Here is a 17,135-nt window from a genome sequence, read left to right as displayed (position 1 = left end):
TGGGATGTCAGCATCTTAAAAGCTAAGCTAAATGCCTGCCTCAGTTTATCTCATTATTTTGATCACTTTTCTGTAAACAAATCTGAAGCCATGGGCTGTACCAATTTATCCAGCCAAGTTCCCTTAGTATATTCATAATTGTAGAAAAATATACTAATAGTGATTATGCTCAATTTGTGATTTGTTAAGTGAAAAAGAAGATCATCTTGACTTCACATCTTATTCTTCCTGTCAATTGGGAGAAGTGTGAAGGTACAGCTGCAGTGCATCCACAGTAGTGCCTTGAGGGACTAAGATTCACTGACCAATATGTAGTACAGTAGAATGCATTTGCTAATTGTTTTAAAACCTTTGTTTGCTTGGTTGCTACTGCTTTCAGTGTGGGTTTTTTTTTTGTTGTTGTTGTTGTTGTTTTTTTTTTTTGACAGGCAGAGTGGATAGTGAGAGAGACAGACAGAGAGGTCTTCCTTTTTCCCGTTGGTTCACCCTCCAGTGGCTGCCGTGGCCGGTGCGCTGCGGCCAGTGACCCGCTCTGATCTGATGGCAGGAGCCAGGTGCTTCTCCTGGTCTCCCAGGGGGTGCAGGGCCCAAGCACTTGGGCCATCCTCCACTGCCTTCCCGGGCCACAGCAGAGAGCTGGCCTGGAAGAGGGGCAACTGGGAAAGAATCCGGCGCCCTGACCAGGACTAGAACCCGGTGTGCCAGCGCCGCAAGGTGGAAGATTAGCCTAGTGAGCTGCGGCGCCGGCCTCAGTGTGTTTTTAAGCTAAGATTTTTGGAGAAATAGGTTGAGTATCCCTTACCTGAATTGCTTAGGACCAGAAATGATTCAGATTTTAGAGTTTCTCAGGCTTTGTAATGTTTGCATAGATTTTACCACTTGAGCATCCCTCATCTGAAAACCAAAAAGCTCCAGAATCTGAATGTTGTGTCATTGGTGCTTATTTTCAACATTATGAAAATTTTAAAATTCAATTTAGAATACTTAAAGCAGCTGGAGTTTTAAGTGGAGTACTGTGTCATTTGCTTCTTTTCACATGTAACAATTTTAATTTATTGCTTCCTTAGCACTTAATTCGTAGTAGCGGAAAACTGATTCTTCTTGACAAGCTTTTAATTCGTCTCAGAGAACGAGGCAATCGGGTTCTTATTTTTTCTCAAATGGTGCGGATGTTAGATATCCTTGCAGAATATCTGAAATATCGTCAGTTTCCCTTTCAAGTAAGCATTTTATTGTCTTTAAATCTTGAGTTTGTTTTACAGAATAACCTTTGAAATTATTTTGTTAATGAAATGCATATTTTTATGTAATCTAATTTTTCTTGAAATGATCTTTTTAAAATTTCTCCTTTTTTCTTTTACCAACAAAGCCCTTTTTACTGTCTTTTCTCTAATTTTTATTTTCTTTTAATTCTGTCTATTCTTTCTGGGCTTGCTTTAGATTTTAGAAACTTGACTAAGCGAGTTTCCAAGATACAAATGATCTTAAGGGCTTTCAAATGAGAAAGGAAAACAGCGAGCAGTCTTTTTTCTAAATTATTTTTAAGAAAGCTTTTATTTAATGAATACAATTTTCATAGGTACAGCTTTAGGAATATAGCAGTTCTCCCCCCTGCCCCATACCTGCCCTTCCGTCCCACCTCCTATTCCCTCTCCCATCCCATTCTTCATTAAGATTCATTTTTAATTATATTTTTATACAGAAGACCAATTCTATATACTAAGTAGAGATTTCAACAATTTGCACCACACACAATCACAAAGTGTAAAGTACTGTTTGAAAACAAGTTTTGCCATTAATTCTCAAAGTATAACTCAATTAAGGACAGAGGTCCTACATGGGGAGTAAAGTGCACAGTGACTCTTGTTGTGATTTAACAATTGACACTCTTATTTATGATGTCAGTGATCATAAATAGCTGCCATAACAGCTCCCAAGGCTATGGAAGCCTTTTGAGTCCACATATTCCCGTCAGTATTAAGGCCACAAGCAAAGTGGAAGTTCTCTCCTCCCGTCCTTCTTTGATGGCCCCTTCTTTCTACTGTAGCCTCACTCACAGAGATCTTTCATGTAGCACGATTTTTGCCTCAGTGTCTTGGCTTTCCATGCCTGAAATGCTCTCCCGGACTTTTCTGCCAGGTCCGAATGCCTTAAAGAGCTGATTCTGAGGTCAGAGTGCTCTTTAGGGCATTTATCATTTATGAGTCATGAGCAGTCTTTGTGAGTGCTTCCAGGACTGTTATGGGTTCTGATGATTGGTGTGTAGCCACTCAGGTGCAGAGTTTGCTGAATAACTGGAGAACTTCAGGAAAGATTAGGTGATCAAGATAAGCTTATGGTCAAGATAAGCTTGTATTCCTTCCATCTATTCAAAACATATATTAAAGTTCATTCATTATAGTTAAAACCAACACTGATGAGTATTTAATGTTAGAGAGTCAGTTACTATTCTCAGTGCTTTACATCTTATGATTTATTTAATTCTTACAGCAATTCTATGAACTGTGCCAGGAGCTTAGTGAACACTCAGTATTTACAGATAGTGAATGATGTATATTAGTGCAGGTAGTTTAACGGTCATAAAATTATAATCATGAAACTCAAAATATGTAATTTCTGCTCTGTTGGAGTTTACAGTCTGGTGTGGGAGACAGATATTAAGTAGGTAGTTACAAATGACAACTCTTGGTAAGTGATATGAAAGACAGGTGTTTTGTGATATGAATATTGAAATAATATAGTTTCTTAGGGGAAAAACTGGAAGAGTACCATCAATTGAGGTTTTTAAAAACAGCCTTAATAAGATGTAATTCTTTTTTTTAAATAAACAGGTTTTTTTTTTTTTTAAAGATTTTATTTATTTATTTGAGAGGTAGAGTTATAGACAGTGAGAGGGAGAGACAGAGAGAAAGGTCTTCCATCCATTGGTTCACTCCCCAAATGGCCACAATGGCTGGAGTGGCCACAGTGCTGGCCCCAGTAAGATGTAATTCTCATACCCATTTAAAGTGTACAGTTCAGGGAGCCGGCACTGTGGCACAGCAGGTTGAAGTGTACCATTCAGTAGTTTTTAATCACAGATCTCTACATTTATCAACACAATTTCAGAATATTTTCATCATATCAGAAATCCTGTACTCTTACAGTTTCTCTTCATCTTTCCATTATTCTTCTTCCCCCTAGCTTGTGTTGGTTTGTTTTTAAACAGATTGTTTTGTGTATATAATCAAAGCAAAATATAGTACAGAAGTGCCTATGAGCACCAGTTCTCTGCCGCTGGTCCCTTCTTGTGCATGGATCACTTCTTGCGGAGACTAACTTTATTTTGGTTCAGGCCATGACACAATAAGTGACATAATACTGTTCTTAAAGTTTTTATTAATTGAAATTTTTGTTTAAGTGGAAAAGAACATTGTACACTTATGCCAAAACTACTGAGAATAAGTTATTTGATGTATTTTTTATATTATTTTTGGATTTGAGATTTATATAGTAACAAAGCTAAGTTTGACATACAGTCTCTTAAAATACTAGTTTTTAAAAACGTTGTTATTTATTTGAAAGGCAGTGAGACAGCATTGATCTTCTGACCCACTCTCCGGGTACCTGCACCAGCTGAGCCTGGGCCAGGCCAAAGCCCAGAGCTGGGAAACCAGTCCAGATATTCCCCATGGGTGGCAGGGACCAGCAGTTTGCAGTCACCTGTTGCAAGAAGCTGGAACTAGGAGTAGAACCAGCACTCAAACCTAGGCACTGCAATAGTGTACACAGACTTCCTAACCAGTATTTTAACCACTAGACTAGATGTCTACCCCCCAAAAATATCAATTTTGAATTTAGCTTTGAAATCATGGAGCATAGTAATAAATAAGTTATTTGCAGTGTATAATCAGTTAAAGTGAAAGTGCATCTAATGTTTAGTAAGACACCATTAATAACAGGCACTATGCTGTTTTCCTACCTTCTCTCCCTGAGTCTTCTAAAGATTATGGAGGAGACATACCGTATCTGTTCTACTGAGAAGGAAACTGACATAAAACTTACTTGCCCATGTCACTGTGTGGATAGGAAAGAGAGGTCACAGTGTTTCACATTGGTGATTTTTGAACGTTTGCATATATCATAACAGGAGCAGGGATAGTGCTGTGCCATGGGTTAAGCCACTGCCTGGCATCCCACATGAGTCCCAGCTGCTTCACTTTGCATCCAGCTCCCTGCAGTGTGCCTGAGAATGCAATGGAAGATGGCCCAAGTGTTTGGGCACCTGCCACCTATATGGGAGATCCAAATGAAACTGCTGGCTTTGGCCTGGCTCAGTCCTGGCCATTGTGACCATTGGGGTGTGATTTAGTGGCTGAAAGATTCTTTCTTGTTAACTCTTGTTTTTCAAATAATTAATCAGTCAATAAATATCAGTCTTAATAAGAACTAACTGGAAGGCTTTCACTGGACTCCTTCCCTAGTTTCTGATTCAGTGGGTCTGAGGGTAGAGGTAGAGGTCAGTACTATTCATTTCCGTGTTCTCAGGCAATAATAATGCTCTTGGTCTAATCACCACACTCAGCTTAATTATGGGCTGTGACCTGTTTGTGGATCTAGGAATCAGCTTAAAGGATTGCACTGTCATTTTTAAAGTCTGAAATAAATTATAAAGTTTGAGAGTTATATAATATAGCACATCCTGTCACAAAATTAAATGAGAGAACATGTATAACATAATAGTATATCTTGTCATGGAACTTTTTTACAGATGATTGTAAATAGCTGTGTACTTGTTAACATATCTTTTACATGGAGTATCAGACCAAACAATAGGATGGCGGATGGCTGCGTTTACTCAGGCGAAGCAGTCTGAGGCGTTGAGAGCACAGACTCTAGAGGTGGAATGCCCAGGCATAATTTGACAGTCTAATATCCACCTCCTTGGATAGTGATGGCAAAGTACATACTGCATTTTCATACTTGACTTTGTGATTCATTTTAATTGCTTTTTAGCATTTTGATATGTAGTGCTTTAATGTGTTTTATTCTAGAGATTAGATGGATCAATAAAAGGGGAGCTGCGGAAACAAGCTCTTGATCATTTTAATGCTGAGGGATCAGAGGTACGACTGCTTTAAAATTGTAAATAGTTTGTTAGTCATATGTCAGTTGTGTTTTGTTTAATCACTTAAATAGTTGCTTAAAAAGTCAGTTTTTATTAGGAAATGAAATTTTTAAGAGTGTTTTGTTAGATGTGAGAAGGTTCACTCCTTCTTGTCATACTTCAGCTTGGAACAGTTAAGTTGCTTCAAAATAAATTAACCCACTTTTTGGAAGTTTTTTTTGTGTGTGTATGTGTCTGACTTTTTTTTTTTTTTTTTTTTTTTTTTTTTGAAGAAATAAACTTGTACAGATAGCTGAAGCCTCATTGCTTTCACATTCTATTCCTTTTTCACCAGAATTAAGTACTGTATTGACTTTGGTATTTGTTATTACCATATACATTTATATTTTGTAATCTTTTCTTGTTAATTGGTCTTGCTTTAGGGATTTATATAAATTTTTTGATACTGGCTTTCACATTTGGTTGTAAAATAGTAGGTAAATTCAGAAAATGAAGTGTGAAACCATTTTCAGTTTGGGTTTTTAGGCACAGTTTACAAGATTTAAAAATTTTGTATTTATAATTCTTTCAGGACTTCTGTTTTTTGCTTTCCACAAGAGCTGGAGGTCTAGGGATTAATTTAGCCTCTGCTGATACTGTCGTCATATTTGATTCTGATTGGAACCCACAAAATGATCTTCAGGCACAGGCTAGAGCTCATCGAATTGGGCAAAAGAAACAGGTATTTTTTAACTTTCATGGCCACTATTTTATTAGAGTCTTTTTGCATCATTTTTTTTAAATTAAGCTAAAAATTCTAGCCATAATGTAAGAAGGAAGGTTTTACTCAAAATCCTCTCTTTATCTTTGATTATATTGTTACATATTTTTAAAATTGTCACTCTGATTTTGACATCATTTAAACTTGATGTAAGATGAACTCAGTGATGTACTAATGTTTGGGCACTTTAGGTTAACAATATTAATTATAATAAAATAATAATAAATTCTTTTTACTGCCATTTGTTTCCTCATGTTTACATTTTTACAGGTGAATATATATCGTCTGGTTACAAAGGGGTCAGTTGAAGAAGATATTCTTGAAAGGGCCAAAAAGAAGATGGTTTTAGATCATCTTGTGATTCAAAGAATGGACACAACTGGGAAGACAGTACTACACACAGGTTCTGCCCCATCAAGGTGATTACTTTTTTTTTAAAAAAGTATCATTTTAAAATAACCTTAAACTCATTTTCTGATTCTGAAATCTTACAACATCTTGAGTAGATCATTGAAGTGCTGTATAAACTCTTGAAATTTTATGTTTTTGAAGACACGGAACTAATTTCTAGTCAGAAAGCATACGTTCAATACCTGGTTTCATCCCTGCAGATTTGTAAGTTAGGGGAAATTCTTTTAACTTCTGTGCTTCAAGTTCTTTAGGTTTAAAATAACTACCTTCATGTAACTGTTACACATGTGACTGTGTCAGTAATTAGTAAAAGTGCTATACAATCGTTACATGTTTAACTGTTAAGTATCCTTATTTTTTTCTGTCTATAGTTCTACTCCTTTCAATAAAGAAGAGTTATCAGCTATTTTAAAGTTTGGTGCTGAAGAACTTTTCAAGGAACCTGAAGGAGAAGAACAAGAGCCCCAGGTTAAAAAAATACTTCCCTTCCAGTGTGTGTTGTCTATTTGATAGGAAGGAAAGCTTCAAGTATGTTTAAAGGTTTACTTCTAATTACAGGAAATGGATATAGATGAAATCTTGAAGAGGGCTGAAACTCATGAAAATGAACCAGGCCCTTTAACCGTAGGAGATGAATTACTTTCCCAGTTCAAGGTAGGTGTCTTTTTCTTTATGATTATATAAGTTGAGACATTGAGCTTATCATCATCTAGTGTTTTATTAAATCTTTTAAAGGCATAATAAGGCAGGTTTTGTCTTAAAATTTTCTGTTTTGTAAGATTTTTCCTAGCGTGTTCGAACCAGCACGACTCTGATTTGAGTAGTTAGGAACAGTTGGCATTTACTTGGGTGAGGACAGCTATTATTTCTTAATTAGCACCTAGAATACTGTTCAGCAAATAGCATGTCCTCAAATATTTGAGTTAAATAAATGAGTGGATATGCTCTCTTGCTTAGATTTCCATGACTGAAGGCTTTTTTATTGGAAGATTTTTTGACATTAAGTTTTAAGAATTATCACAGGTAAGCAAAGTACCAGACAACGTAAGCAACAGATTACTATTTATCAATCCTTATAAATATTCCTGGTTTGGTGAGGGCTGTAGAGTTGGCAAGGTATCCTAAAGCAGTATATGTCAGCTGACCACGGAGTAAATTTAGTACAGTTCGTTTAAGGAAGCAGATTCCTCTATATATTAGCCATTTGGTGAGCTGAGGATTTTAGGGATCCCTTCAATTTATGTCATTTGTTCATTAAGCAAATATTTACAGAGAACTCTCAGTATACTACATACCAGTGACACAGAGGTGATTAAGAACTTCTGTGATTTTAATATACTACCCTAGCTGCTGTGCAGAGGACACTGTAGTGTAGGGTAAGACCTGAAGGAGGGAGATAAGACAGAAGAAAAATTCAGGAATCCTGGTGAAAGGTAATGGTTCCTGGAACCAACACTCAGTCTAATTATGGTTTAATTAACACCTTTTTCTCAATATCTTAAGTATTTGTTTTAAATTTGAAAATTTGTAAATAACTCACTGATAACTAGAGTAAGCATGAATGTAATAGTTTTTTACCATTGAGTTGATACTTGTACACAGTGGACTAAAAGGCAAATCGTATTTAAATAACAGGAGGGAATAAACATTATTTTCAGCCCTATTCCTCGTGAAGGATAAGCACAGTCTGCACCCAATATCAGTAAAATTTAGTGAACTTATACTACTAAGTTTCCTTTTAATGAGTATCTTCTATATACTAAATTCCACAGATGTTCATCTTTTTTAAGCCTTAGAAAAGTTAGTGTGCTATTACTATCCTTTAACTTAGAGATGAAGAAACTAGGGTTTAAACAGCCTGAATCATTTATCTTAGGTCCCCAGAGCTCCTTTTCTGTGTTAGAAGCTCTTCAAATAAAATTTTTGTTACTATAAGAATCTTCTATAGCACTTAGCAATTGATGAACTGGTCTGGGAGCTGTAGAAGGTTATCATGTAATAGTATAAATTGCTTTTTTGGTTCTGCTAACTGCTTCTACTTCTATTGTAATGACAGTTTTGGGGGACACAGAGTAAAAGAATCATTACTGGAGAAAGATTGTAAAAAGTCGTTTGGTTTCATCTTTGCTTTAATAAGAAATGAACCTAGAAGGTTTAGCTAGTCACATTTAATTTACTACATAATCAACACAAGCATCAAAAATTTTGTTCATGGAAAATGTGCCTTATCTTTAATTTCCATTTTACCATGAACTTTTTGAAGTCCTTTAGTATTCATTGTCCTGAGGATATTTGGGTTTCATTTTCATTCTGGCATGCCACTGTGTCCTTAAAGGAAATACATAATTTAATGACAATACTTACCCTGTGAAAAACCTGGGATTTATCAGGTTGCCAATTTTTCAAATATGGATGAGGATGACATTGAGTTGGAACCTGAAAGAAATTCAAAAAACTGGGAAGAAATTATTCCAGAAGATCAAAGAAGACGATTAGAAGAAGAGGAAAGACAAAAGGAACTTGAAGAAATTTATATGCTCCCAAGAATGAGAAATTGTGCAAAACAGGTGACTTTGTAATTGAAAAAAATCTCTGTAATGTAGAAATATTCACCCCGAGCAGCTCTTTTGGTTTATAAGAGAGATTGGTCCATAGTTTTGTTTTCTTATAATAGCCTTGATTTAATTTGTTTTGCTTTCATTTCCAGTTATTTCACTTATACCTCCTCTTTGACCCATAGACTTTTTCTTTTTTTTTTTTTTTTAATAACATACCTGTTGCCTTGATAAATTTTATTAATTTGAGAGGCAGAGTTTACAGAGAGGGAGGGAGGGAGAGACAGAGAGAGAGATCTTCACTCCCCAAATGACCACAACAGCCAAAGCTGGGCTGATCTGAAGCCAGGAATGAGGAGCTTCTTCCTGGTCCCCCATGCAGGTGTGGGGGCCCACGCACTTAGGCTATTTTCCACTGCTTTCTCAGGCTTCTGCAGGGAGCTGGATCAGAAGAGGAGCAGCTGGGACTCAAACCTGCATTCATATGGGATGCCAGTGCCACAGCGCTAGCCCCAACCTGTAGGCTTTTTGGAAGTGTTCTTAATATTAACTTTCCTCCAGTTTTTTCAAATAGACTGATTATTTTCACACTGATTCATAAGTGTGTTTTAAGTATTAAGTCTTAATAACCTTGTGTTATTAACCCTATTTTTCTCTTTTAATTTTATGTATTAAATGATTCTGACATACAGAATACTGTTTTTTAAAATTCTGACTATCCTTTACTATTAATGTAAAAACCTTTGCTTAAGCTGTTGCTCTGTAATCCCAGATTAGCTTCAATGGAAGTGAAGGGAGGCGCAGCAGAAGTAGAAGATACTCCGGATCTGATAGTGACTCAGTCTCAGAAAGGAAGAGGCCAAAGAAACGCGGAAGACCTCGGACTATCCCTCGGGAGAATATTAAAGGATTTAGTGACGCAGAAATTAGGCGGTAAGACGATATAAAACCATTTCACTTCAGTTTGATTTTACTGAAGAATGAGGTTAAAATACAAAAATTCTATAATTTTCAAAATTAAGACAAAAGTCTTCAAAAAGGCAAGTATGATATTTGAGGAAGAATCGAATGGTTCTGCTTCTAAGTATTCATTATAATTCTTAGAAAACAAGTTTATCAAATCTTTGCATGTTATTTATTTGTAAGTCTATTTAGAATGCTATCTTTTTGTTTTATTAATATGGTTCAGAATAATGACCCTTTTGAATAATGAAAGTATATTTTGATACATCAGATTTAACACTGCATTTATGGCTCAACTTTATTAATTTTTTCTGAGATTAATTTAGTTCTATATTTTTCTAAAGACTGTGATGATTTGCTTTTTGAAAGTAACCATGTTAAAAGCATATCTGGTATGTCCAAGTAGGAATTAAAATAAGATTGGCTATGCGAGATAAATTGTACCTTCCATTCAACCTGTGTTTATATATATGCATTTCTTTCAGGGAATGAGATAACAGCTTATTTTGTTTATGTAACAGATTTGCATGTGAAATTTGTAAAAAGGTTATCTGTTTTTGTATTCTGAGAGTTGTTTATTTCAAGCCATTGTAACTGTTTTCTTTTAAACCATAGACTTGACGGAAAAAGTTCTTCATTTTTTCTGCCAGAAAACTAAATACATTGTTTTTGTTCAGGGCAGTTTTATTACTATCTGATTTACTGGACTTTCTATCTTTAGTTGAAGAACCATTTCAACTTCTACTTTTCCTGGATATTTTTCCTCATCCATCAGTCACTTAAATAGTTTTATTCCTAAGTAAAAATTTTATTTCCCATTGGTAATACTACACATCTGAACTACAGCCATTCAGTAAATTTATCTGCACTTGAATGTGAGGAGGTGCAATATGACTGATAATCATTCTGGAGACACTTCCTGTGATAGCTTTGAACCTTCTTTTTGTCAAAATAATAAAGTAATTTCTAAAATAAAATTTAGCTTCTATTGTTTTATTTATATTGGTATCTGGGTTTATATGACTTACTTGGTGTATGTTAATCATTTTTATTTATAGGATAGTTTATCCATTTTCTGTTAGTCACAATGGATTGAATTAATTTTTGTACTAACAAATATTCTCTTTCTATATGCATTATAAATATGTTTGGCTTCTTCCTTTTTTGTTTTGTTTTATTTTGTTTTTTGTTTGGATAGTGAAGCATACATTTAAACCGAATAATTATTTTCTGTTAGGTTTATCAAGAGCTATAAGAAATTTGGTGGCCCTTTGGAAAGGTAAATATATTTGCCATTTTCATAGAATTATGGAATGTGTTACATGCTGTCAGCCTAATTTATTTACACTGCCATTCAGTTCAGCTACTTTTTGTTAAACTTGATTTTATTGGACATTTACAAAATTAATTAGAAAATTTTAGGTTGATGTTTAAAAATGTTTTTGTGCCATCTTAAATTTTTCCTAGTCTCTGAAATATTCTTATCTGTAAATGAAGTTGTTTATAAATCATGTTTAAATTGCATTTTTTGGCCAGTGCCGCGGCACACTTGGCTAATCCTCTGCCTGCGGCGCCGGCACACCGGGGTCTAGTCCCGGTTGGGGTGCCGGATTCTGTCCCGGTTGCTTCTCTTGCAGTCCAGCTCTCTGCTGTGGCCCGGGAAGGCAGTGGAGGATGGCCCAAATGCTTGGGCCCTGCACCTGCATGGGAGACCAGGAGGAAGCACCTGGCTCCTGGCTTCGGATCAGCGCAGCACACTGGCCATAGCGACCATTTGGGGAGTGAACCAATGGAAGGAAGAACTTTCTCTCTGTCTCTCTCTAACTCTGTCTGTCAGACAATAAGTAAATAAATAAGTTGCATTTTTATAACTAGAAGTTACTTTCCACAATCTTTTTCATTTTCCATCAACAGCTTGTTAAGTAGATGAGTGAATTTATCCACAGAGGCACTAACATAGTCTCTCATCGCCAATTCTGTGTGGAAATTTATAGATTATTAGAATTGAAGTTTTCAAGATAGGTTTTTTGTAGTTACCTGTTAATCCCTGCGGCTGTTAGTGATTTAAGTCGTCCTTATCCTTACTATTGCCAACTCATGAAGCAGTGAGGGAACATCTAGCCCTCAACATCATTTGGCCTGGTACTGCCAAGGCAACCACAGGTGGGACTTGAAATTCAGTAAATCAATAGCAGGCTAATTTTTAAGTTGATAATTTTGTATGTCCTGCAAATGATACAAATATCCAGATGGCCCTTGGCAAAAAACCCTGGTAGAGACTAGCAAAAACTCAGTTTAATTTTGTTCTCTTAAAAATTCCTTTCACTTTCCATTTTATTTTGAGATGACTTGCTTAAAATATGGTGAAATACTTGTGTATTATTTTGATGAAAAATTCTTAAGCATTAATCAATATTCATATCCTCTTTGGTACGTGGTTAAAAAAATTATAGACCTTCACTCATGTCCTTTTCATTTATAATTTTCCTAAAACTTTACCACTTAGGATTTGATCAGTTGCTTTTACAGAATTGTTCTAGAACTGTCAGATTTGGAGTATATAATTTGTTCTATAAAGAATTCGATCACTTTGTTGTCTTTGAATTTATAACTGTTTCTTTTCCAAATCATCCTGGTTTTTATTTCATGCCATCATGTGAGCTAAAATTTATAAGGCATGCAGTAGTGTGACGATTAGATCTTGATATACAGGAAAACCTTCATATATTTTAAATGACACCACTTCATTTAACAAATTTATCTGAACGTTTATTCTTTTGTTACAGATTAGATGCCATTGCGCGAGATGCTGAATTAGTTGATAAGTCAGAAACCGACCTTAGGCGACTGGGAGAATTGGTACATAATGGTTGCATTAAAGCTCTAAAGGATAGTTCTTCAGGAACAGAACGAACAGGTAACATCAAAATGAGAGTGATTTAAAGAGAGGTAAATAAGAAAGTTTGAAAATACACTTATCGAATTAGATTTTTAAACTGCTTTACAAAAGAAAGCAAAGCTATTCTGGGTAATAGACAATGAAAAAGAGAATTGTACTTTTGAAGGAGCTTCTGTTATATTCTGGCTGGGATATAGTGTCAGGAATTAATTAATGTTGGTTGAACTGTCTTTAGTATACATGAATGGAGAAACAGCATGTGCTACTTTATTTTACAGAATTATGCTTTATGCATTTTTGTGTTTTTTTTTTTTTTTTTAAGGTGGTAGACTTGGAAAAGTAAAGGGTCCAACATTCCGAATATCAGGAGTTCAAGTGAATGCCAAGCTAGTCATCTCCCATGAAGAAGAACTGATACCTCTGCACAAATCCATTCCTTCAGATCCAGAAGAAAGAAAGCAGTGAGTTACTTTTTCTGTTGTAAAATTTTTTTATTTAAGTGTATCTTCAATTTTTATGGTATTGCTAGTTTTGAATAAAGTTTTGTATTTTTAAGTTCTGATGCAAATATGTTCTTCAAAATTATTTTTAATAGCTTATAAACTTGACAGTAGTTATTTTTAATGCTAGGTATACTGTCCCATGCCACACGAAGGCAGCTAATTTTGATATAGACTGGGGAAAAGAAGATGATTCTAATTTGTTAATTGGAATCTATGAATATGGATATGGAAGCTGGGAAATGATTAAAATGGATCCTGACCTCAGTCTAACACACAAGGTACTTACATATTACTTGATTTTATTGACTGTTAATGTTGAATTTCAGTTAATTGGATTTTTTCATTTAGATTAGAAATAAACCCAACTGAGATCAGGAAACCAATCCTCTACCTAGTTGTATGAATTTGACTTCATAAGGTGGTTTCCTTGAAGAAATTAAATGATGATATTTTGCTCTGCTTCTGAAATTATATTTTTCTTATTAATCCATAGGTGTATTTTCTTCATATTATTATATTAAAAGTAAATACTTCATGTCATCATTAAATTTATTCAAGTTAGGACAAAAAAATCCTTAAAATTTTAAATATTCTTTTAAATATGAAAACAATGTTCAGAATTTTTGGTGATTTGATTCTATTATGATAGCTAAGTAATTTTCTTTGCCTAAAATGGAAAACATGAGACTGTTTCTTTCTTCATTGTACTATATTATGTATATACTTACTGATGAAAGAAATCAGGGCTTCGTGTTGTGACACTGCAGGTTAAACTGCCACATGAAATGCCATCATCCCATATGGGTAGCAGTTTGAGTACCAGCTGCTCCACTTCCGATCAAGCTATCTGCTCATGTGCTTGGGAAAGCAGTGGCAGATGGCCCAAGTCCAAAAAAAGGAAAGAAATTTAACAATACTGTAACATTCTATAACACTGGATATTAAATATACTTTTATAAAGTTGAAAGCAATCTTGGTATATAATTTTATACTTTGTTTTTATTTTGAAAGATAATCACATGAGCAGTTCTTTTGAGGTATATATATTTAGAATTCCTGATGAAATTAAGTCTTAGCCTATGGCGTAGTATTTTAAAAAGGAGTTTTGCATTGAGTTGTTTGTTTCTCCAAATATTTAAGTATTTTATAACAACATTAGTGAATTTTTTGTACATATACATATTTTTTTTAAAAAATAAGGATTTTTTTTTTTCCTAAAGACAACTTGAAAGAATTACTTACCCTTTTTTTTAGATTCTTCCTGATGACCCTGATAAAAAACCACAAGCAAAACAGTTGCAGACACGTGCAGACTACCTCATCAAATTACTTAGTAAAGATCTTGCAAAAAAAGCTCAGAGGCTTTCCGGTGTTGTAAGTTAAAATTCAGATCAATAACAGTTTTTTCTTCCCCCCAGTAGGATAAACAGGCTTTAGTTAATATGAGCTTCTAAGTGTTTTTTTCCATAATTCATTGGTTTTGTTGGAATGTGATAATGTTTAGCTTTAAATTATCTCTGTATAATTTGTTTAATTAAAACAGGGAAATCATATCTTTCAGAAAAATAGGATCCTGTTTTTTTCTAGTAATTGGAAAGGAAGTAGAGGAAACTTTTTCAGAATATAGAATGTTTTTTAAGAGGTTGAAACAATCTACCACTTAACAGTTGTTTGCCTCCAAAAGAATAAAGGAAGACACAAATATTTAGAGAGAGCACATTTATAACTTTTATTATAATATGTTGTTGTTACAATTGATTTCCTGCCACACCTAACTCAAAAATTAAATTTAATCATAGATTTAGGTGGGTGTATATGCATATACACACATATATGAAAAAACATTACGTATATAGAATTTGCTACTATCCAAAGTTTTGGTATCTGCTGGGGATCTTGGGCTGGATCCTTTTCCCCCACCACCCCTCCCCATCATCCCCATCCTGGGTAAGAGGAAGACTACTGCGTTTGGAGGCATTGAAGAGCTTAAGGGACAGTGACATAGATCACTGAACTTGATTATGTAGTGACTCAGAAAAGCAGAGAAAAGCTACCAAACAGGAGGTAATTGGAAAATTAAAGCTACATTTAACAGTTTACATATGACCACAGCATCAGTAACCACCAGTGTAGCATTAGAAATCATTTCTAATACTATTTCTGGTACCACTAATTTTAGTTGAAGGTGGTAATAACCTAGGAGGGTGAAAAAAATCCCTTTTCGATTGTCTCTAATCTTTTTAAAGAAATAATCATGTTAATATTTACTCTTCTCCATAATACTGTATTTGGCTCTTTAGGTTATGTCATCTTTATTGACTTCATAAGGTTGATGTGGTTTCATACCAACAGACTAAGGTTTGGGGAGGAATGTGATTTCTAGCTTAAGATTTATTATTTATGAGGTTATTGAAAATGAAATCTGGACAGTTGTTTAAAATGAGAATAATTATTTTTAGGGAGGTTCAAAGAAGAGAAAAGTAAGCACGAAGAAGAATAAAACGATGAAATCTATAAAAGTGAAAGAGGAAATAAAGAGTGATTCTTCTCCCCTGCCCTCAGAAAAGTCTGATGAAGATGATGAGAAGGTGAGAATATGCCTTAGAGCAGCAAACTTTTCTAGGGAAGGGGAACATGGCTTGATTTTGTATCATTTACATTTAAAATTTGAACAAAGGCCTGAAATTCTACTTCTAGGTACTGAGAGTTGTGAGTGAGTGAGTGTGTGTGTGTGTGCGTGCGCGCGCTTACGTGCATGCATTTAATGGTTCATAATGTAGTATTAGAGAACATTTCTATCCTTCCAATAGATGTTATATGTCACTCAAGGTACAGAGCAGGGGTACTTCCTTTTCAAACATTTGCCAAATAAATGAGCTTCCGTCTCCTTTTAATTCTATTATAAGTTTGAATGAAATCGGCTCACCTTTGCTTGTAAGAAGGTAAACAATGCATGTATCATTTTCGGGATTCTGGGCTACCTCATTCAGAATCCACATACATGCAGTCTAGAGTCATGCAAAAAAAAAAATAGCCTTTGTCAAAATTTGGTTAGTAATACATTGGCCATACTTGCACTTTCCAGGATGAGATCACTTCTGTGAAACATCCAAATAAAAAAATTAAAACAGAAAGAGACAGTGAAGAAAAACCTGAGCCAGATGTTTGTATAAAGAAAGAACCAGAAGAAAAGAGGGAAGCAAAAGAAAAGGAGAATAAAAGAGAACTTAAAAGGGAGATAAAAGAAAAAGAGGATAAGAAAGATATAAAGGAAAAAGATTTTAAAGAAAAAAGAGAAAACAAAGTAAAAGAAGCCATGCAGAAAGAAAAAGACATAAAGGAAGAAAAGGTATGCAAATCACAATGTAAAATTTAGAAAGTAAAAACAATCAGCATATTTACATTTTAGACTAAATTACACGTCAGCTTCTATTAGCCTCAACAACTGAACTCTTTAAAATTACATATGGGTATATAGTAGAGGAGAGAAATAGGTTTGAACATTTCTTGTTTATGCCTTCAGGGTAGTTGCAGAATAGTTTTAATTTTGGTTCCCCTAAATTTGGGAAGTAAATAAGAATATTCAGTGAGGATAAGCACTCACAGTATAGAGACAGTGATTGTTTTCTGGCAATGCTAATTTTTTTGCCTGTGTTCTTGTTTAGTTTTTGTTTTGTTCTCTTTCTCTTCAGTTGAATGAATCCAAATCTGATAATAAGGAAAGATCTAAGAAATCATCTTTGTCAGATGCTCCTGTTCATATCACTGCAAGTGGTGAACCAGTTCCTATATCTGAAGAATCAGAAGAACTGGATCAGAAGACATTCAGTATTGTAAGTAGACTTTATGATTATTAGTATTAATGCATAGGAGATTTTATTTAAATTGCAATTTCACCTTTTGGAGCTTTTACTTTAGTAAGGTATTTGAATTTGAT

The 17,135-nt window shown here is 34.7% G+C and overlaps 1 protein-coding gene across 4 annotated transcripts in view; it reads left to right on the top strand.

The window, feature by feature from the left end:
- CHD1 (chromodomain helicase DNA binding protein 1) overlaps positions 1-17,135 on the top strand; it is a 71,293-nt gene that overhangs the window by 38,724 nt on the left and 15,434 nt on the right. For 2 of the 4 annotated variants that reach the window (XM_051853604.3, XM_051853605.3), the window contains exons 17-32: positions 1,068-1,220; positions 5,034-5,105; positions 5,679-5,828; positions 6,138-6,286; positions 6,650-6,746; positions 6,837-6,932; positions 8,669-8,845; positions 9,606-9,766; positions 11,034-11,075; positions 12,583-12,713; positions 13,018-13,156; positions 13,326-13,476; positions 14,453-14,572; positions 15,658-15,786; positions 16,284-16,547; positions 16,891-17,031. In XM_051853604.3, coding sequence (XP_051709564.1) covers positions 1,068-1,220; positions 5,034-5,105; positions 5,679-5,828; positions 6,138-6,286; positions 6,650-6,746; positions 6,837-6,932; positions 8,669-8,845; positions 9,606-9,766; positions 11,034-11,075; positions 12,583-12,713; positions 13,018-13,156; positions 13,326-13,476; positions 14,453-14,572; positions 15,658-15,786; positions 16,284-16,547; positions 16,891-17,031 — 2,172 coding nt within the window. The remainder of the gene's footprint in view (positions 1-1,067; positions 1,221-5,033; positions 5,106-5,678; positions 5,829-6,137; positions 6,287-6,649; positions 6,747-6,836; positions 6,933-8,668; positions 8,846-9,605; positions 9,767-11,033; positions 11,076-12,582; positions 12,714-13,017; positions 13,157-13,325; positions 13,477-14,452; positions 14,573-15,657; positions 15,787-16,283; positions 16,548-16,890; positions 17,032-17,135) is intronic. The other 2 variants (XM_051853606.3, XM_089313062.1) reach the window with 1 other exon arrangement.

Source organism: Oryctolagus cuniculus, chromosome 14, assembly GCF_051225735.1.
Source record: "Oryctolagus cuniculus isolate XC-2025 breed Fujian yellow rabbit chromosome 14, ASM5122573v1, whole genome shotgun sequence".
Classification (NCBI taxonomy): domain Eukaryota; kingdom Metazoa; phylum Chordata; class Mammalia; order Lagomorpha; family Leporidae; genus Oryctolagus; species Oryctolagus cuniculus.
Note: the sequence above shows the minus strand (reverse complement) of the source record. Positions and strands in the feature narration are given on the sequence as shown.